At 40.7% G+C, this 21,661-nt stretch overlaps 1 protein-coding gene across 2 annotated transcripts in view; it reads right to left on the bottom strand.

Annotated features, from left to right (window-relative positions):
• Positions 1 to 17,668: 17,668 nt before the first annotated feature.
• Positions 17,669 to 21,661, bottom strand: part of FMN1 (formin 1) — a 388,608-nt gene continuing 384,615 nt past the window's right edge. For both annotated transcript variants that reach the window (XM_011989115.1, XM_011989116.1), the window contains 2 exons: positions 21,020 to 21,104; positions 17,669 to 18,528 (listed from right to left, as the gene is read on the bottom strand). In XM_011989115.1, the coding sequence (XP_011844505.1) occupies positions 18,484 to 18,528; positions 21,020 to 21,104 (130 nt within the window). In that variant the 3' untranslated portion in view covers positions 17,669 to 18,483. The remainder of the gene's footprint in view (positions 18,529 to 21,019; positions 21,105 to 21,661) is intronic.

Genomic DNA, 21,661 nt, shown 5'->3' with positions numbered 1-21,661 from the left:
TTTTTTTTTTTTTTTTTTTTTTTGAGACAGAGTCTTGCTCTGTCGCCCAGGCTGGAGTACAGTGGCGCGATCTCGGCTCACTGCATTCACAGTTTCAGGTTCCCAGGTTCACGCCATTCTCCTGCCTTAGCCTCCCCAGCAGATGCGACTACAGGCGCCAACCACCACACCCGGCTATTTTTTTTTTTGTATTTTTAGTAGAGACGGGTTTTACTGTGTTAGCCAGGATGGTCTTGATCTCCTGACTTTGTGATCTGCCCGCCTTGGCCTCCCAAAGTGCTGGGATTACAGTCGTGAGCCACTGTGCCCGGCCCATCCTGGGCATTCTTAATTGGGATTATTGCATTTTTTGGTTTTAGAATTTTTCTTTCTCCCAAATTAGCCCTGTAATCTTTCATGGTTTTCAGTTCTTTGCCAAAATTTCTAATCGTTTCCTTTTTTCTCCCTGAACATTGTAAGCTGATAGCTTCAATACGTGAAGCCTATGCATGTTTGGTTCTGTCGAGCATGCTTCCTAATTCTCATTCATGACTGTTGTTTCCTTGTATGCTGGTTTATCCTTGATTGTGTGACACAAAGTTTATTTGAAAAATTGGTTTGTTTGTACAGATGTAAGATGACATTATATACCTCCAGAAAGGATTGTGCTGCTGTTGTTCCAGACACTTGAGAGCACTAGCCATCTGGTGTCACCTTATTTCAGGAATATTGAAACTTCTGTCTGATAATTGTTTATTGTGGAAGGGATGTCCTATGCCTTGTAGGAAGTTTAGCAGCTTCCCTGGCCTCTCCCCACTAGTTGCCAACAGCATCCCTTCCCAGTCCTGACTATCAAAGATGTCTCTAGACGTTGCCAAGAGTCCCCTGGTACTTGAGAACCACTCCCTTAACCCAAAACAAGGTGATTTTATCAGCTTTAAACATAATGGTGCCTGATCTCACTTTTGCACCTCTGACACCTCAAAGTTTCCCAGCCGCTCAGTAACCTTTTTTATAATCCCCGGGTGGAAAGCAATGCCAAATGTCATCTTTCTCTCTTTGATCTTCTCTCAAACCTTCGTTCAGTAATTTTTACTTTGTAAAGTCTTTCTAGTAAATTTTTAAAAATTTTCTTTCTTTTCTTGTTGCTCTCAGTGAAGAGGAGACCCATCTTACCTACCATGCCTCGACACAGGATGAAACTACATGCACACATTCCTGCTGCCTGGACAACACCCTGCCATATCCTTTCATTTACTGCAAATGTGGTTATAGGGTTTCCGTATTTACTATCTGCTTCCCACATGGGTCATTACGCTACCTGGAATAGGCTCTCTCTTTTTTGCCGTTCTTCAAGAGAAATGTCTAAAGAGCCAGTCTTCAGCTCTAAGCGTCAATGGCCTCTTCCCAAATATTATGTGTTTACTGTAAATGCCCATTCGTTTTTTTTTAATGGTGTGTTTCCTCTTTGGTATACTGTAGGTCTTGAAGACGGGAGCTCACACGGTGCTTTCTACAATAGCTGCTTACAGAGAAACTTAAAAATCATCTGGTCTAAACGAATGTGGAAATTGAAATGCAAAAAGTCCAAGTGAATAAATAAAGTACTGTTGTGGGCTAACTAGAACTGAAAGAATATCTCACCCCTAGAGGAACGGGGAAGGCCAGGATGAATCAACTCACATGCAAACTGAGTAATCGAGTGACAAGGTTTAGGCTCAGGAGATGAGCCAATATTTTCCAATTGTGAAGTTCAAAAGGGGATGGCCCAGGAAAAACAATATTGGCTGTTTGTGTAGAGCACCTGTGACATAACTCCATCTTAGAAGAAGACTTTACTGTATATTCCATAGGGCACTTTGCCAATATGGATAACATGTTTTGTTTAATAAACATATAAAGAAATAAAGATTGCATCCAACTAGATATGGTCACAAACAAACAAACTCTTCCACTATCAGTTTTCACCAGAAGACACTGTGACTATAAAAAAAATTAAGCCTTCAGGAGCTTAAAACAGCCATCTTAACTGACACAGGCTTGCAGTTAATACTTGGCATCTCCCACTGAAGGCTGTGCCACCTCAGACGCTCTTCCTTGCAAGACCCACTGTATTGGCCCATTTTCACACTGCTGATAAAGACATACCTGAGACTGAGACATAACTTACACATGGCTAGGGAGGCCTCAGAATCACGGCGGGAGGTGAAAGGCACTTCTTACATGGTGGTAGCAAGAGAAAAAGGAGGAAGATCCAAAAGCAGAAACCCCCGATAAACCCATCGGATCTCGTGAGACTTACTACCATGAGAATAGCACGGGAAAGACCGATCCCTGTGATTCAATTACCTCCCCCTGGGTCCCTCCCACAACACGTGGGAATTCTGGAAGATACAATTCAAGTTGAGATTTGGGTGGGGACACAGCCAAACCATATTATTCCACCCCTGGCCCCTCCAAATCTCATGTCCTCACATTTCAAAACCAATCATGCCTTCCCACAGTTCCCCAAAGTCATTTCAGCATTAACCCAAAAGTCCACAGTCCAAAGTCTCATCTGAGACAAGGTAAGTCTCTTCCGCTCATGAGTCTATAAAATCATGAGCTAGTTGCATCCTAGATACAATGGGGGTGCAGATATTGGGTAAATACAGCCATTCCAAATGGGAGAAATTGGCTAAAACGAGGGGATTACAGGACCCATGTAAGTCTGAAATCCAGTGGGGCAGTCAAATTTTAAAGTTCCAAATGATCTCCTTTGACCCCAGTTCTCAAATCCAGGTCACTCTGATGCAAAAGGTGGCTTCCCATGGTTTTGGGCAGCTCCGCCCCTGTGGCTTTGCAGGGAGCAGCCTCCCTTCTGGCTGCTTTTACCAGCTGGTGTTGAGTGTCCAGGCGCACAGTGCAAGCTGCCAGTGGATCTACCATTCTGGGATCTGGAGGACGATGGCCCTCTTCTCACAGCTCCACTAGGCAGTGCCACAGTAGGGACTCTGTGTGGGGGCTCCGACCCCACATTTCCCTTCTGCACTGCTCTAGCAGAGGTTCTCCATGAGGGCCCCGCCCCTGCAGCAAACTTTTGCTTAGGCATCCAGGCGTTTTCACACATCTTCTGAAATCTAGGGGTAGGTTCTCAAACCTCAATTCTTGACTTCTGTGCACCTGCAGGCTTAACACCACACGGAAGCTGCCAAGGTTTGGGGCTTGCATTCTCTGAAACCATGGACTAAACTGTACCTTGGCCCCTTTTAGCAATGGCTGGAGCAGCTGGGACACAGAGCACCAAGTCCCTAGGCTGCACACAGCATGGGGAGCCTGGGCCTGGCCCACAAAACCATTTGCTCCTCCTAGGCTGTGATGGGAGCGGCTTCTGTGAAGACCTATGACATGCCCTGGAGACATTTTCCCCATTGTCTTTGGGATTAACATTCACCTCCTTGTTACTTATGCAAATTTCTGCAGCCAGCTTGAATTTCTCCTCAAAAAATGGGTTTTTCTTTTCTACTGCATTGTCAGGCCGCAAATTTTCTGAACTTTTATGCTCCATTTCCCTTTTAAAACGGAATGCTTTTAACAGCACCCAAGTCACCTTCTGAATGCTTTGCTGCTTAGAAATTTCTTCCGTCAGATATCCTAAATCATCTCTCTCAAGTTCAAAGTTCTACAGATCGCTAAGGCAGGGGCAAAATGCTGCCAGTCGCTTTGCTAAAACATAACAAGAGTCACCTTTGCTCCAGTTCCCAACAAGTTCCTCAGCTCCATCTGAGACCACCTCAGCCTGGATTTTATTTGTCCATATCATTATCAGCATTTTTGTCAAAGCCATTCAACAAGTCTCTAGGAGGTTCTAAACTTTCCCACATTTTCCTGTCTTCTTCTGAGCCTTCCAAATTGTTCCAACTTCTGCCTGATACCCAGTTCCAAAGATGCTTCCACATTTTTTCGGGTATCTTTTCAGCAACGCCCCACTCTACCAGTACCAATTTACTGTATTGGTCCATTTTCATGCTGCTGATAAAGACATACCCAAGACTGGGAAAAAAGAGAAATTTAATTGGACTTACACTTCCACATGACTGGGGAGGCATCAGAATCATGGTAGGAGGTGAAAGGCACTTCTTACATGGCGGCGGCAAGAGAAAAATGAGGAATATGCAAAAGTGGAAACCCCTAATAAACCCATCAGATCTCGTGAGACTCGTTCACTATCATGAAGATAGCACGGGAAAGATGGAACCCCAGGATTCAATTACCTCCCCCTAGGTCCCTTCCACAACACGTGGGAATTCTGGGAGATGCAATTCAAGTTGAGATTTGGGTGGGGACACAGCCAAACCATATCACCTATGAACCACCCAGACGCAACCAGGACTCCTTTTGTCGTCATAGCTCCCCCTGGACTTGTTCATTAACCCTTTCTCCTATCTCTTTTTTCTCTTGATGTTAAATATTACTTTGCTCTAAGGTATTTAACCTATAACATTTATATATTAATTAAATATGCTATTATCTATGGTTTGAAATATTAACTGACTTGTAGAGTGGCTTGAGCCTGCATGCCCTGGTTCTGACTACTGAGTGAAAAGAAAATAGTACGAAGAATTGCCTCCTTGGAAACTCCATGTAGCCTGTGGCTTTTGTGATTGAAATAACATGAATAAAAGCCCGACACTGTGAAAAGACACAGACATGCATGGACCTAGTTTTCTCTAACCTTACACCACTCATGCCACTATTCTTAAATGAAAGAAGAAAATAATGTTTATTGCTTCGTGTCACACATTTTTGCATTATTTCTTTGTACCCTTGACAATATTTTTTTGTGTGTGTGTCCATTAAGAACCCTTGACAACCTTACACAATACACTTGAGATATTTTTTAATTCCTATTTTTAGATGAGGCATCTGAGGCTTAAAGTGCTGTAACTTGCATCAGGTCACCATGTTAGTAAGTGGCAGAGCTGGGATATAAGATTGGGTCTGATCACAAAGGCCATGATCTTTCCTTATGTTGTGCTGCCCCTACAGTTTTCTTAGGGCCATGACTTCTCATTAGAGGACATATCAATAAAAATGTGTATTTTAGGAGGCCATTTTTCTCTAAGTTACCACTAAATTTTACATGGGTATCCAGTGAGATGAGGGGGCTCTTATATCAGAAAGGACCTCTTTGGAGAGGCTTGTAATGGGCCACTGGGAGAGCCCTTGGTGGGGTCCTTCATGTTCTCCTATCTCTCACACTAAATCAGAAGCAGAAGCTAAAGAGCAGAGGTGTTTTGACTTTGTAAATCAGCACTCTCTTCCCACGACTTAGGCCAAAATTCTTCTGTGGGACAAATCCCCCCAAATGCAATGGTTTCCCAGAGGTAGCTAAACCATTTTGATCTTTGGAACTAGGCTGGAAGTCTTAGAAGGTCAGGCAAAGTGACTGAATAATCTGGTAACTCATGTTTTCTAGAACTTGAAGTATGAGGGAAGGCATTTTCATTCTTGAAGGATTTTTCTCTTTCCTTCTATTTCTGGCCAGCGTAAGAAAATTGAGGACAACTATCTGTTGTGGTTCTTTCAACAGAAGATTTAATTTCGTGGCAAATATCTTCAAAATAACCCTGAATCAGCTCCAACTGGGTCTCATTTTGGCTTCAGATCAAGCAATGACATAGCCACAATATTGGTAGATGGTGCTGGGAAATTCTGGGTAGTGTATGATCCAATTTTCTTTAAACATTTTTTTTCCATGGCTAGGACATTGTTCTACTTTGTTAGATATATTTGCAGACTGATTCACTATGAGGCTACTTTAGGATAACAACTCAAGGGTGGATTAGATGGCTGCTCCTCTTAGTCTCATAGTGTCCCTCAAGTGCTTCTCACCAGCTCCTGCTCACTTTTTGTCTGTATTATGCCCTGCTTCACCCCACCTATAGAAGGAAGAAAGTGTTGGCAGATGTATATGAGCTGTTCCTTGAAGCATATATGTATACAACTGTATTCTGTTAGTTCCTTTGCCTTTTACAGAAGTGCTGGTGGCTTCAATGCTCTTGGGCTAGGTGTTTGACAAAAAGTAAGCCAAGGTTAAAGAGCAAAATGACTGAGAAAGAAGCATCCTGTTAGATGGTACATTTTTACTATCTCTCAAAAATGAAATTATAAGACCACCCATGTGACAAGACCTCAAAATGTTTGTCTATACATTCTTCTTTCTCCTGAATTAGCTAATTCAATTTTTGTGACCTTAGAGACAGAGACAGAATCGTGGTTGAGAATGTTTCTTTAGATTGAATTCTGTTTTAGCCACTTACCGACTGCATGGGAAAGTTATTCAATTCTCCAAAACTCACTTTTAAAATCTGTAAAATAGGAATAGTAGTATTCTTTACTTTGTAATATTATTATGCATATTAAATTAATACATATAAAATGCTTAATAGACTAGCTGGCATATAGGAAGCCCTTAATACATATGTATACACTATTATTTTTTATTGTGGTAAAATATACATAAAACCTACCACTTCACCATTTTAAAGTGTACAGTTCAGAGGCATGAAATACATTCACATGGTTGTTCAACCATCACCACCATCCATCTCCAGAACTTTTTCATCTTCCCAAAATGAAACTCCGTACCTATGAAATAGTAATTCCCTATTCCCTCTTCCTCCAGCCCCTGGAAACCACCATTCTACTTTGTCTCTATAATTTTGATTACTCTAGGTACTACATGTAAGTGGACTGCATTAGTCCATTTTCACACTGCATGATGAAATACCCGGGCCTGGGTAATTTATAAAGAAAAAGAGGTTTAATGGACTCTTTAAAGGAACAGTTCCACATAGCTGGGGAGGCCTCACAATCATGGTGCAAGGCAAAGGAAGAGCAAAGGCACATCTTACCTGGCAGGAGGCAAGAAAGCTTATGCAGGGGAACTCCCATTTATAAAACCATCAGATCCCATGAGACTTATTCATTACCATGAGAACAGTATGGGGGAACCGCACCCATGATTCAATTATCTCCACCTGGCCCCGTCCTTGACATGTGGAGATTATTACAATTCAAGGTGAGATTTGGGTGGGGACACAGCCAAACCATATCATGGGCTATGCAATATTTGTCCTTTTGTGACTGGCTTATTTCACTTAGTATCACATCTTCAAGGTTCATTCATGTAGCGTGTGTTGAAATTTCATTTTTTTAAGGCTGAATAATATTCCATTATATTAATACATATATACTATTATTATAATAGTCAATGGAATATTTCAAGCCACTGAAAAGGTGTGATTTCATTTACTTACTGGCCAAGACTCAGCTTTAGCAGGGATCATCATCTTTCCTAGACATATGATAAACAATACCGGCTTATGATTTTAAAGTAAAACCTAGGATCATCTTTGAGTCCTTTTCTCAATCAGTGTTTGTAAAGTCACTTATAAAATATAAAAGTCAGTTATTTCCTCCACTAGTTAGGATACATTTCACTTTCTTCAAGGTAAAGAGTGCCTCTATTCCAGAGAGGCAAGACAAACATGTCTATGCTCCAATATGCAGATTGAGGGAGGGAAGATTTGGGGAAAAGTGGGAAAAATTTTGAAAAAGAAATCTAAAACCTAGTTTTAGGACAAAAATTAGAACAAGGGAAGGAGGAGAAAGACTAGAGAGAAAAACACGGGGCAAGCTGCTGTGACAGATTGTATTTTCCAAAGATGGTCTCACCAATATACATCCCATCTTACATGCTCTTACAATGTGGCATTGACATTCTTCCATCAAGAGGTAGAGTCTAGTTCCTCACTTCCCCAATCTGCACAGATGATTTATAAATAGCTTAATATGATGAAACTGACCAGCTTCTGAGCTTTGGTCAGAAAGAACATTACATGTTTCACTTTGGACCACTCAAGACGGGGCCATGTGGAGAGGAACTGAGGCTTCCAGCTTAGAGCCAGCACCAACTTGCCAGCTGAGTCAGCTAACTGGAAAGTGCATCTTCCAGTCCCACTCAAGCCATCCAGTTTTCAGATGATAACAGACTCATATTAATAATTTTTTTAGATGTTGACAGATATGTTGATAAACATGTTATGATGTTTAGATGACAGATATGTCAATAAACATATTGCTACAACCTTATGAGACACTCCAAGTGAGAATAGTACAGCTGAGCCCTTCTCAAACTCTTGATCAACAAAAGCCAAGAGAAATGAGTAATATTGTTGCTTTAATGCACTAAAATTTGGGGGTATTTTGTTATACAGCAATTAATAACTAATAAAGATATTTTCTCCTACTATTTATCATTACACAATGATGGGCATGAAGCAGACATTACCTTCAGAAGATTTGGACTCAGTGGCATCTCATGTGCATGAAGGGCCAGTGGAGAACTGTAAAGTCTTTCATTTCCGTAACAATCACAGCAAGGTGAAAGTGGGCAGCTGATCTGGAGGAGAAGATTTAGCCTCAGGGATTAAAAACCTGTGCTATGGTTTGAACGTCCCTTCTAAAACTCATGTTAAAGTTTAATTGCCATTGTAACAGTATTAAGACATGGGACCTTTAAGAAGTGATGAGGCTATGAGGGCTTCATCTTCATGGGTGGGATTAATGCAGTTATGAAAAATGCTAGGGGCCCCCTTGCCTCTGTGGCCTTTTGCCTTCTGCCATGTGATGATGCAGCAAGAAGGTCCTTGCCAGATGCTGGTGCCATATTGGACTTCTCAGTCTCTAGAACTGTTAGACAACAGATTTCTGTTTATAAATTGACCATTCTCAGGTATTCTGTTACAGGAACACAAAACACAAAAACAGATGTTAGTTGGAGCATCAGCTTCATAGACTAAAGACTAGGCAAAAATGTATACTCATTAACTAAGCAGGGGAGAATAAATCTTGGTTAGACCAGAAATGAGATTCTTCCTATGGTGTGCTGGTATTTTTTCCAAGTCTTTATGACACCCAGGCCTCTACCCTCACATGGGTGTTGTAATTCAGAACACAACCCTAATAATGTTTCTTAAAAATGTTAGCAGCCTTTGAATTCTTCTTTTCAAATAGTTCTGGAATATTTCTCCATGATAGAGTATTTTGAAGGAGAGAGCAGTCTAATTTGATGAATGAATCCATCAGTTGGAAGGACTTTGACCTTAGTGTCAAGAAATCTGGGTTCTAGTCTTGAAGTGTTCAACCAACACTGTGATTTTTAGCAATTCCCTTGAACTTCAGCAGTTTTACTGAGAGATTTTCTCCAATGTCCAAAGATTTTTTGCAGCTCATTGACTATGATTTAGAAGATTTTGTAGTGGTGAAATGTCTTCCTAGATAATAACTGTCTGTTCATTAAACATTGCGATACATGATAGGGTATACTGCAGCAAATATCTAGAACTCTAGAGTGTATGGCATTCAGGAACACCAAAGAAATGTATTAATTAAAGAACACAATTACCTTTGTATTTAAATAGAAGAGTGTTTTGCTTAAAGTGTTTTGGTTTTATGTTTATAAAATACCTGCATGCTTCATATTATTCCTTGAAAATAATGTGCACCTTGTGCTAAGATAATACATACAATCATGTTTCTATTCTGTTTCTCTAGTTTATTGTTTTCAACCCATAGCCTGAAGTCACCAATCTCTTCATGCCCCGTCCCTTGGGCAATTTATATTCAAGCAGTGTTGCTTTTGGGTAAGCCTAATGCCTGGCTGGTTTTGTCTGTTGGTTGTTAGCCTTCAATGCCTGGCCAAGTTGCCCACAGTTGAAAGGGTAGAAATGGGAGAAAAAAGGAAATACCAGTGATAAGACTTCCTCAGACCCAGCTCTTGCAGCTCAGAAGTAACAGTGTACTTGAGTGGTAATACAAGTTAGAAATGACAGGTATTATCCACATTACAGTACTACTGGGAGATTGCTTTACATGCCTCCTGAAAACAAATCTGCATTGCATACCAGATGGACATGAAACCAAGATTTATTAAAATACCCTCAGCATATTTACAATTGAAAGTCATGAATGCAATTCTCTGTAAATTCCGAAAAATATAATTCTATCTCTTAAAACAAATTAACAGAGGTATCAACAGATTAGGATAAATATAATCTATCACAGAGAATTTTTTGACTAGACAGTTGACATTTTTCTAATCAATATATATTATATACAAAAATACACTTGATATGGTGACCAAGTACTGTCAAGGAGGAAAAAAAATATATATATATATAATACGCACACATATTTTTATTATGTACAAATCAGTATTGGTTCCTTCACCTTTTCTTTTTAAAAATAAATACTTCATTTGGTTGCAAATGACATTTATAAATTCAACTCATGAGCATTTCTCAGCTTTGACAAAATTAAATATGCAAACAAATCAGAAATACGTATTTTTAAAAACGCAAAGGGAAAATACCTGAATCCAATGAGCTTATTATGCTTACAAATATCCAAGAGCACGTAAGGTTTCATGTCTTTTAAAGGGCCTTCTCCTTTCCCCAATTGTCTTCATGACTGCCTAAAATCCTTTCAGATTGTATCTACAGATTGCTCTAATACTTAACTAAACAGAAAAGCCAATGTTTTACCAGGTTAAATGGCTATTTAGGACACGCTTCCACTTTAAGTGCTTTCAAGAGTGTAGCAGTTACTGTTCATCTGAAAATAACCAAAAAGTGTCAACATCCTGATTCAGAATAGGGGTAGATGTTTGAATCATGAGTAGTAGTAAGAATGGAGTGGCAATAAAAAGCCTTATGATTCCAAGTGTTTTTGCCTGCACAGAATTAAGTCAATTTGTCCAGCAGCAGAGTTGCTTGAGATTCAAAAATTTGGCCTTCTGCATCATAGCTGGTGACCTTCTCTGATGTACAAATTTATCAAGAGAATGGCCTTAATTAAAGTAAAATCTATGAAAACTTGAGAAGGCCTAGAATAACACCCCCCCGCCACCCTGCCCAACCTTCTTAAAATAAAGTAAAATAAAAAGAGACGTATTTTCCATCTCTTTTATGGATTTTCCTTTTTGCTTAAGTGATGAGGTGATGCTGACATTAACAAGAGGCAGTCACAGCAGTGTGTCTCACATGGGCTCCTTGGTGACAGCGGGGCTCCCTGTCCAAACGGCTGAGGAATGGATGGAGCACAGGGTGTGAGGGGAGGGAGGAGGGGCCAAGGGAGATATTCAGTTGTCTATGATGCAGAGAGGTGAAAAAATCTGGGTCTGGGAGAAACTGTAAAGAAAGAAAAAAAAATAGCCATGGAATACGAAGGAAAAGGAAGCTGGAACAGAAGTATTGAAAGGAGAAAGTGAAACAAAGCTAGAAGTCAAAATGACTTTTGAACAGGCATGGAGTAAACAGGGTCTATGGACAAGCAGCCCCATGGATCTGAAATTGTTGGAGCTGTTAAACCAAGTACAGACCAGCTTCACTGGGGTACCTGCTTTCCCAGTACATTGTCTGGCACTGATCAATACAAGATCATGGGCACTCACATTTGCCTAATACAGATGTCTTGAACTTCCACAAAAAGCTGTCCAGGATACAACCATGGCAAAAAATCACCAGCTCCCTAACAACGTCATCTATCAGCAAAACATTGCATTAGCTTCGTTCAAATTTTTCTCCTCCATGCATCCTTTTTCCCTTGCTCTTCCCATTGCTTGCAACCTCACAAGGCCCCAGCTCTATGAAGACATATAACTGCATGGATCAGACACACTTTAGAAAGCTGCATCCAGGGTCCAGGGTACCACTAAGAAAACTAAAGTACTTGAAATAATTTACATTTCTGCTAGGTCTGATACACACTAGGATGCTGACTGCCGTCACTTAGGTTCTAGGCATGCAGGCCAGTGCTTATTTTCCAGGCCAAAGCGCAATCCCCTAAATCAAAGTCCAAGGCCACCCTGCTTGCCATGCTAGTCTAAATGAAAACTCAATGAAAGAAAAAGACTATGATAAATCAACGTTTTCTCTAAAGATTCTTAAAGATTAAAAATTATCCAATTTCTAATTTTAAAAGTTTCTGCCTTTTTAGAAGTATTTTAGATTAGTTCTTTAAAGGGAAATCCTTTTTATTAATACATACACTCTTTGAAGATTAGGCATCTAGCTGACAGTAGGGTCATATTACTTATGCCTCGGGATATTATGGAACTGCAGAATTATAAAATTAGTAGTTTTGTTGTAGACCTATCCCTTAGGTAGATCCCCAAAACCTATTTGTGTCATTGTGAGCAAACAGGAGAATTGCTACTACGCTTTCCCTCTCGCGCATGGATTTTTCAATAGAAATGGAAGCCTTTCAAATTATGCAGAACATAATCTCAGTGGGGCTGAGTTACCTTCCTTATGCCTTGTGGCCCGATGTATGAGGAAATAAGATTTTACCTACAGACAAGTTAGCATGAAGAGAGAAAAAAGGAGATATTTGTAACTCACAAAAACATCTAAAGTATAAAGATTTCAAATGTCCTTTTAGTCCCTTATTGGGAAGAGCAGTATAATTTTTGTATGCTATAAACTCCTTTTTATACATCTCCTATAAAGAAATCTGGAATTCAAACTCCATGCTAGGAGTTTCCAGGTTCATCCCTGAACACTTACCATCCTTGTCATGGGGAGGTAGAGTCATTCCCTGAATAGCCAGTGGTCTACGGGACTAACCTTTCATTTTGGGAAGACAGATCTGGAAAGCGAACCCAGTTGAACCATCAAAAATACAGCAGTTTCATGACAGGAAAGTGGAAGAAAGTCCCTGAAGAGAACAATGAAGGAAAGTACACAATTTAAACTACTTGCCAAGGACGTTAACAAACCATTGCTAATGTGTGCCTGAAAACATCTGATTTCCTTCTTGATGTACTAAGTATAAGATAATGCATTAGCAGCTCATACTATGTAGATGGAGAGAAATATTCATATTCATTTAAGACATTCTCACAGTTTCAAAGGTAGAGAGCCCCTCAGTGTCTGCACAGGTAGAATTTAGGAAAAAGTTCAGCCTATGTGATAGCTATAGTGTGGCAGAGGTTAATTCACGCCAAATTCTTTGGATGTGATTTGCTGCCTGAAACTATAGTCTCTTTTGCATTTTGCTGGTCCAATGTTATCAAGTTTCATGCAAAGCTTGGAAAAATGGCCCACAAGTGTAGTTGGATCAGCCTTTAGAAAAGGAGACAGACTAGAGAGTCTCAGTATATTTAAGAGAAGATTTAAAAATAGATAGTTACATAAGGTTAGAGGGAATGTAGAAAAATAAATTGATGGCTATATCTACCACCTTCATATAAAAATGGAGTAAAAGTCACTCTTCCCCAGATCAAGAACTTCAGAGATGTAATACAGAATAAAGTCTGGAGTTGACGTGAGCTGTTGACTGAAGGAAACCAACCTATCAGAGAAGAGAAGGGTAAGAGAGAAAAGGTCTATGCCCCTGGTTATCACCAGAGTAGTGAGGAGAAGGGCTGGGGATAGAGGAGGAAATGAGTTCTGTAAGTTCCACCAGACAGCAGACCTACTGAATGAAGCTTAATTTGCTTCCCTCATCTCTCCATTGGTAGAAATTGCACAGTAGCTTAAGAGACAGAGTTAGCTAGCCGCCATTTTAGTATCTTCTTATTTCCAAGTAAGTTGTTAACTACACAAGTTTCCCAAATGCGAACTTTATATCACAGTATTGGTTAAGAGTCTTGGAACAAATAAGGATACAGAATTGGACAAGGCTTCAAATTGGACATGTTAAAACTCATCACTTCCCAACAAAGCACCGATCTGGAAGAGTTTGGTAGAGTGCCCATTCCTTGGGAAGGGAGATGAAGAATTGTGAAACCAAAATGCAGTGTCTCTAATAAGGTGTCAACAGAGGACAGGTGTGCAGAAATGACACAAAATGGGCTTCCCGGTCACATACAAGCTGTGTAACTGAGCCTGGTTATGCCTGGATGCAATCGCTAATGGAGATATGAGTATCATTATGTAAGTCTAAAGAAGACAGATCTGCTGAGTTGACTATTCAAAGGTGTTTTCTTTAAGCCACTTCTGTACTAATAACAGTTTCCAGGCAGCTAGACTGTTTCTCTCTATAGCTGGAAAATGGAAATATATGCAACAAATTATTTGCATTCTGGAAAGGCTAAAAATTATCCACTCTTTTCAAATCCTATCAGCTTGGCCACACAGACTGGTTTCATCTGTGTTGCAGATTTCTTTATGAAGACAAAGTAGCAGACATGAATGAAAGTTCATTTCTTTATTCTCTCCACTCTCTTCAGTTGCAGGGTACCTAAAGATAAAATAACTAATACAAAAACATTTTTGAAAAGTGGAAGCTTTTTCTTTCCTCGCCACCTTTTGGCCACTTTTATTAGAACAGACAGGATAAAAGAAAAATGAAGCTCAAATATAACTGATGCTTCTTGTTAGCAATTTAAAAAGACAATTTAAACTACTTTATAAAATCAGATATTTAATATTTGGATTAGATATGGGGGGGAAGCTATATATTTTTGGACTTCTTCCTTCTCATCATATCAAGCTTCAAATTGATTTTATTTTTGTTGTTTTTATGGGTGGAGGTGAGTACTATAAAATCGACCAATTTTGTATGTCAGGGAGCGAAGAGGTTCCCCCATCAATGTTACAGCCTGGTTCCCGGAAAAAGAGCCTGCAAGCGTGCATTGCAAAGTCCCCTTCACACACTGACTTGGTGCAGTTTGCTGTGCTGTTGCATGCAATGATCTGCATCAATGATACTGGCCAAGGGAGAAGCAGAAATAGAAATGAGGACATATAACTTTCAAGAAAGGAAGAATATCATTCAAATGAAAATTTCTCTGTTGCAGACAGCATAATGTAAAGAGAATGTGCAATCCCAGGCCAATAGGCAAACCTTCACCCAAAATACACGTATTTCTTCTGCTACATCTCACCGTGTCCCTTAGAAAAACCATACCAATGACTTATCTTACTGGAGGTGTTAATACTACCAACATGTTTTATTCCTTCCTTCAGTTTTTTCCAGTTTCTTTACCAGCAGTATCTGAACTTTTCACTTAAAAAACACCATTCTTTATGGTGCTTATGAAAACAGGAGGTGCCTGAAGGAGGCTGAGAAGAGGTTTGCAGCTTCTACTGTCCTTGATAGGGGAGAGGAGGGGAGACCGCATAGGCCATCTGATATTCCATTCCTCAACCATACTGGCAATTTTGTTTTGGCTAGAACATTTAAAGGTGTAATAGCACCACTGGGTTTCCTTATTCCACTTCTCAGATTTCAGATAATCTTTCTCCATAATTCCTGAGTAAGTTGCAGTGAGTGTGCAGAAAGACACCATCATCAACATAGGATTCAAAAGGCAACTGTTGGGCAGTAGGGCCATCACCCATGACCTCTGGGCCCCCCACTGTCATCATAAACATTCACTTCTGCTTGGCCACACTTTTTCTTACTTCTTTTTCCCCAATAAGCTGCCACTTCTTGAAGTGAAAGCCATACAGCACACCTCCTAACCTGGTTTTTGATACTTCATGGGCCGATGCTTTTTACCTAACATATCTATAGTGTGATTTATGATATACTTTGTGCAATTTATGTAACTTATGATATTGTGTGCTCTGATGCTTGTCGATTGCTCATGCAAGAATCTGAACTATTGTCAAACTGTGTCCTCAGATTTAATAAATTTTGTCTACCAGGAGACAAAGTTGTTTGTAAGTTAAGGGTTCTTAGAGTTACTAGTAAGTCAGGTGTGAGTGTCTGGTTAGACACAGCTAGCAACACTGGTTACTCTCCTTTCTAGTTCAGGGAGGGCTATGCCTAGAACAGCCACTTAAAGCCTGCTGGCTGGATGTGCTCAAGCTGCCGAATGGCATCCCGATCACCTCCTCTCCAGAAAGTTCAGACTCTCCTGCCGCCCTAAATACAAGCTCGACAGCATTTTAGAGAGATCATTTTCAAGGCCTCCAGATTATTCTAGATGAACTTCCTTGAACAAACTGTCATTGACCTTTACTGAGCATCAATTTGAGTTAAAAATGAAGGCCGTGTCAGCAATGTGGTACATTGGTGGACTTGGGAGGGGGCATCCCAGATATATGACGCAGGGTTCAGAACAGGTGAGAATAATGAAGGTTCTGCCATGGTGTCTTAAAACACCAACATAATACATTGACTAGCGTGACAAAACCACTAGGTTTCCCCAACCAAGGCAGGCAAACCTTGCTTTGTAGAAATAGGTATTTTACTGCAGTTTTAGTCTGTTCACTAGGATGAAATCCAAAGTGGGCTGCATTTGTCTAACTCTCAAATTAAGCATTCTCACTCATTATTCTTCAGCACTGGTTCCTGGCAGGGTGACGTGGCCACAGTGGCAGCCCTGCTTACCTTCACTGATTTCTCATGAGCATCCTATTTAGAGACCAAAGTGGAGAGCAGTGACTCCACTGAAAACCTCCTGTTGCTCTCACCATCAAGCCTATAAGGATTTAGACATCTGCTGGCCCCACAGAACTCAGAGCTGATTTCTATGGCATGGGTAAAACTGGCACTTTTCCTGTGCATGGTAACACTAGAAGGAGCACAGGATGGCTGTAAGTGGAATTAGTTTTTAATTGATCAGTTCTTTTGGTTGTCTTCAGAGTTAAGTGAAAACGAAGAGAAACTAAGAAAGCAGCATAAAAAGCTTCTTGCTCACAAGCAACTTCAAGCCTTTTTAGTCATGCATGTTCCTTCTCGGCTTTTCTATTTTGCTTGTCTCATTCCTTCATTGTGAATTTTAAAAATCCAACGTGTTACCATATTCCTTTCAGTTGCACCAGTAGAAGAGGTGGTTAGCACCTGCATGAATATGGCTTCTGTGACTTGATTTGATCCTGACCACAGTCTTCATTCCCAAAGCTGACATTAGATTAGGATATGGTGCTGTTTTCATTACTGGATCTGTTATAGAAGCATTCCTGAGGGGCTGCTGGCTGGCAGGCATATCCTGGGAAGATGCTCAGGCACCTGGCAAGTCCAAGGGTTCTGGAAAGATGCTGGGGCAAGGGGCAGGCCACATGTGATGGCTGGATTGGGAAGAAATTTAAGATTCCTGCCCATCTCTGGACTGTCCTCCACCAACTGGAGGAGAAAGCTCAGCCTCTCTTTCTTCAAGGCCTAAAATGAGTCTTTGAACATATTCTCAATTCATCTCCAGTCCTCTTTCTTCACCCCTCACCTCTTTCTTCACCCCTCACAAGATACATTCAGAGGTGGATTAAGGACAAAAGTGTCAGAGAGGTCCAAGGTGGTTTCCTTATGTGACTCAAGAGCCAGGGTGAGAAAAAGCCGCCTGTGAATAACATTCCACCTGAAGATTTCTATTAATGTAATTACCTTCTTTTCATTTTGATGTAAGGAATCTTTTTTCTGCCCTTTTTTTTTTTTTGACATTAAAGAGTCCTGCTTCACCCTACTTCACATGCCTATCAGCCAAGGTCATGAGCGGGGGCTGTGAGTTGCATTTGCTCTCCTGTCTGGAAACTGCCTCCTGGGGACGGTCGGGCGGGGGGTGCAGCTGTAAAGTCACAGGACATGACGTAGAACTCAGCTGCATGTCAACACATCGCCCATTCATGAACGGTCCAAAATGTGAAAGGTGCTCTGCTGCTGGGTCTCTTGTCTAAGCAGGTTCTCTGACCCCAAGGCTACGCTTGCTCAGGTATTACAGTTTCTCCAGGGAGCTGGGACGCAGAATCTCTGCTGGCCCAGAAAACCACTAAGGACCGATGTAAAAACAAGAATGGGCCTCACTTAATAACTGATGTCGACTCCTTGCATGGTAACTTGTTCTCCAGGATGAAGTTTATGGCTATATGTCTCCCTCTCTCCACCCAGGTACGATTCTGTTTTTTCTCTTTTTCATTACGTAAACCATAACAACAAAAAATCGTTTTTCTAGTCTGGAAAATACGTGTTCTTGGACCTCTTCAAAAATAGTTTTGGTGAGCTGCAACATTGGAGAGAAAGATGCTGCAGGATTTTGCTGCAACAGGATCAAAACTAAGACCAATAATCAAAACAGCAGTGTGTAACGACAAAGACTTTGAACTCTCCCAAGGCAACTGTCCTCAATGATCCTTTCTCTCCTCTGTGACAATGTGACCTATATCAAGCTTTGGTTATAAAGCTGGAAATCTCAGCTTTTAAAAAAATTTTGGGAAAATTGTGGTATTTCTTCTGGTCTTACAACAGAGTGGACTTTGGGCTTCGACAAGAAACAGTCATCAAATATTTCTGCAATGTTCCCTTAAATAGTTTTCCATTGTTCCTGTGGCTGAATGTGAGACTTCTTAAAGAAGGCATGGGGCACTCTCTGCAGATGACCTCAGAAAGAGATGAGCAAAACAAACATTTAGTGACACATCTTTCAAGAACGTCCTGCAACCCTGTGGTCACAAAGAGTATGCGTGCAAGGTCAGTCCTCCATCTCCAGCGCCATCATTTCCATGTGTCTTCCTCTTAGTTGGTGGTCACACTGGCTTCCTTCTGACGCAGTCTTTCTTTCTGTTAAGGAAGAAAAATGAATACATCATTTCTTTCATCTTTCTCAAGTTTTGATACATTTCTCAAATTCTGGTCTAGAATGCTGAGTTTCCGGAATTGTGCCAAACGGCCTAGAAACGAGAGTACCTCCACTGCTCTTTCCCTAAGCTCTTAGTTATCTGCCCCTCCCTACCTATCACCCTTACTCACCAGAAAACAAACAAACAAGAAATCAATAACCAGCCAATCTGCCAACTACATCCATCTAAAACACGGGCCTTTACCGTGCCAGGGTGGTCTTTTCTGCTCTCTTCTTTTGTGACAAAGACCCTAACTTTGTAGTGTTACTCAAGGACCCCTTCCGTCCCCACCTTTGGCCCACTGATGGAATTAAGAGAATGCTCAAGAAGGTATGAAAAAAATTACTGTTTCCAAGTTCAATGTATCTGCCAATGATCAACTTGGCAGAACTCAAGAAAAGCCATGCAAAATGGGGGATGACCAGATTTAGTCTCTGCAGAATGGCAGAAGTTCCCGATTTGCCATGGATGTTATGCTCTTCATTCGCTGAGCTTCCTCCTCAGAGACTGCCTTCTAAAGGGAAGAACATGGACATCTGCTGGGAAGATGTAAAAATAAACAGGAGCACACTACACAGAAACACGGACCCTCATGGTATCTGTGACATTAGGGAAGTAAACACATGAGTATGGTAAGGATAGTGTATCTGCTCTTAGAGAAGGGCAAATAGAAGGCTAAAGTGGAAAAGGGAGAATGAGCAGATGCAGAGAGAGAAGCCTTTGAGAATGGATCCTTGGCTGCTGATGAGCTATGAGGTATGATGCTGCAGTGAATTACTAAATTGGCCTAGATATAAACTTAAGTTGATGATTTGTCGACACCCATCCTAAATTTGGACTCCATCCCTAACTTGGGAAATTTAATCAGGAATCAGCTTACAAGCTCTTCTCTAATTTCCACCCACCCGTACAGACAATAAAATAAGCAACCGCCACAAGCCCAGGATCACAACTGGGAGCTTGTTCACAGGGGAGGTCGTAAACCCACCGTTTTTGTCTACATGGCTGACCCCATTCTCTCTGCCTTGGGGGAACAGGCTTGGCTGTAAAAGTCTGGATAGAAGCCCAAATAAAAGGTCTGGAAGAAGAGGGAGGCTCATGGAGGAGGAAGATAAAAATCAGGGTTCAGCCGACTGCCACTGAAAATCATACAAATGAATGTCCTAAATATCCCATTAAATGGGCACAGAGGACATGTCCGGTTAGGTAGGGACCATGTGCTCGACCATCGCTTTACCAGCCAGGCTGTGCAGCTCGGACTTCTCCATTTCTCATTCATCAGCCTCATGCAACATTCATTTAGCTGCTCATGGGGTTGCTGGGAGAAACATCATGGTCAATCAACAGAAATAATCTCACTTTATAACTTAGATCCCACTTAGATTTTCAAAGGATTTGAAGCATCCAGCAAAAAAGTACTAATAATCTAAAAGGATAAAGTAAGTAGTTGTGGGACATCAGGGTCCAGAGAGAGTAGGGTTTGAAAAATCCGAGACAGAAGGGTGATACTTCCACTTCCCACTCATCGCCATTCCCCACTCATCGCCATTCCCCATTGCAGGGTCAACCAAAGCAGCTGCAATTCACAGCAACAAGAAAAACAACTAATATTTATTGAGCTCTTATTATGTGTTAGGCATTTTACACGTCTTTTCTCAGTTTTCTCAAAATAACCCCAAAGGAAAAGTAATATGCTCTTTTCATGGAAGAGAAAGAAACAAAGTAACTTGACTAAGGTTTTACAACTATTTAAGTGGCAGAGCTGTGCTCTGAACCCAGGCCATTTCATTCTCAACATGCTGGGATCCTAACCATGTAGCTCCTCTGACTATTGTCTGTAACACCTAGGTGGAGATTCACTGTGATCTCTATTGAAAACTGGACTTTGGAGGGCAATGCAGTCTCAAATCTAGGAAGTCTGGGGAGACTGCTGCTTTCCAGCACAGGGAGAGATGTCAGGAGACCCAGAATCTGGTCCTGGTTTTTGTTATCCACTTGCCAAGTGACTCTGGGGAGCCTGTATCTTTCTGCACTTCAAATTTCCCAACTATCAATAGGAGAATCCCTGCCTCTTTCTTTGATGGGGAAAAGCAAATGAAGAGAATGAGTATATTTAAACATTTTGAGAGAAAGATACTTTGAGATAAGGGCAATTGTACTGTGCGTAGGGTGTGGAAGGATGTGAAATGGCAACTGACTAAATTTGGTTTATCAGAAATGACCTATGTTGAGTTTACAGGAAAAACATATAAAGCTATGTTTTGTATCTCCACCCACACATACCTTTTTTTTTTTTTTTTTTTAACCATATGCTACTCTGGGATGGGAACTGAGACTCTGGATACTACGTTTCTTCTCTGAGTTTTAGCCCTTCCTGGGCGCAACTCAATTTTCATGACAATCGTTAGGTTATGTTGAAAAATATATCTCACCAGGCTAGCAGTGGGATTGATTTTCTTTGTCTCCACTTTCTTCTCTGAAGTCAACTTGCTGACTGATTCCTGAGCCATTTTCAATCTGAAATAGAAATAGGGAAAAGACAGGGGAGACAGGGAAAAGAAAGGAAGAGGGAAAAGGAAAGAAGAAAGAGTTAAGGCAGGTTAAACATAAACCCAAATGCTTTTGAATTAATCCATCAGCAATTTGAAAATACTGAAATGTTTTTTCAATGCTTTTTGTTATTAAATTCAAACCCTAATTAGGTGTGAAGGTTTCTCTGCTTTATCAAAACTGAATTTTCTCCAACAGCTGAAGACTGTTTCTGTGAACAATGTGGTAGTTTCTGACGGGTGGAACGCCATTGCACAGAGCACGATTTACTTCAGTGTTATCTGGCTTGTGATCCACTTAGCAGATAATGAGATGATTTTGAAGAACGAAGTTCTGACGAAATGTGAAACCACAAATATTAAAATTCACCATTTCACGTCAATTAAGATGTGATAACCTACAGAATGGGGAAAAAGATAACCTACAGAATGGGAAAAAATATATTAATATATATCTTTTCATTCTGTAGGTTATCTTTTTCCCATTCGAAAAATATATTTATACATTATATATAATACATAATA

This window comes from Mandrillus leucophaeus, unplaced genomic scaffold (assembly GCF_000951045.1).
Source record: "Mandrillus leucophaeus isolate KB7577 unplaced genomic scaffold, Mleu.le_1.0 Scaffold347, whole genome shotgun sequence".
In the NCBI taxonomy this organism is placed as follows: domain Eukaryota; kingdom Metazoa; phylum Chordata; class Mammalia; order Primates; family Cercopithecidae; genus Mandrillus; species Mandrillus leucophaeus.
The sequence above is the reverse complement of the archived record's forward strand: the minus strand, read 5'-3'. Positions and strand labels throughout refer to the sequence as shown.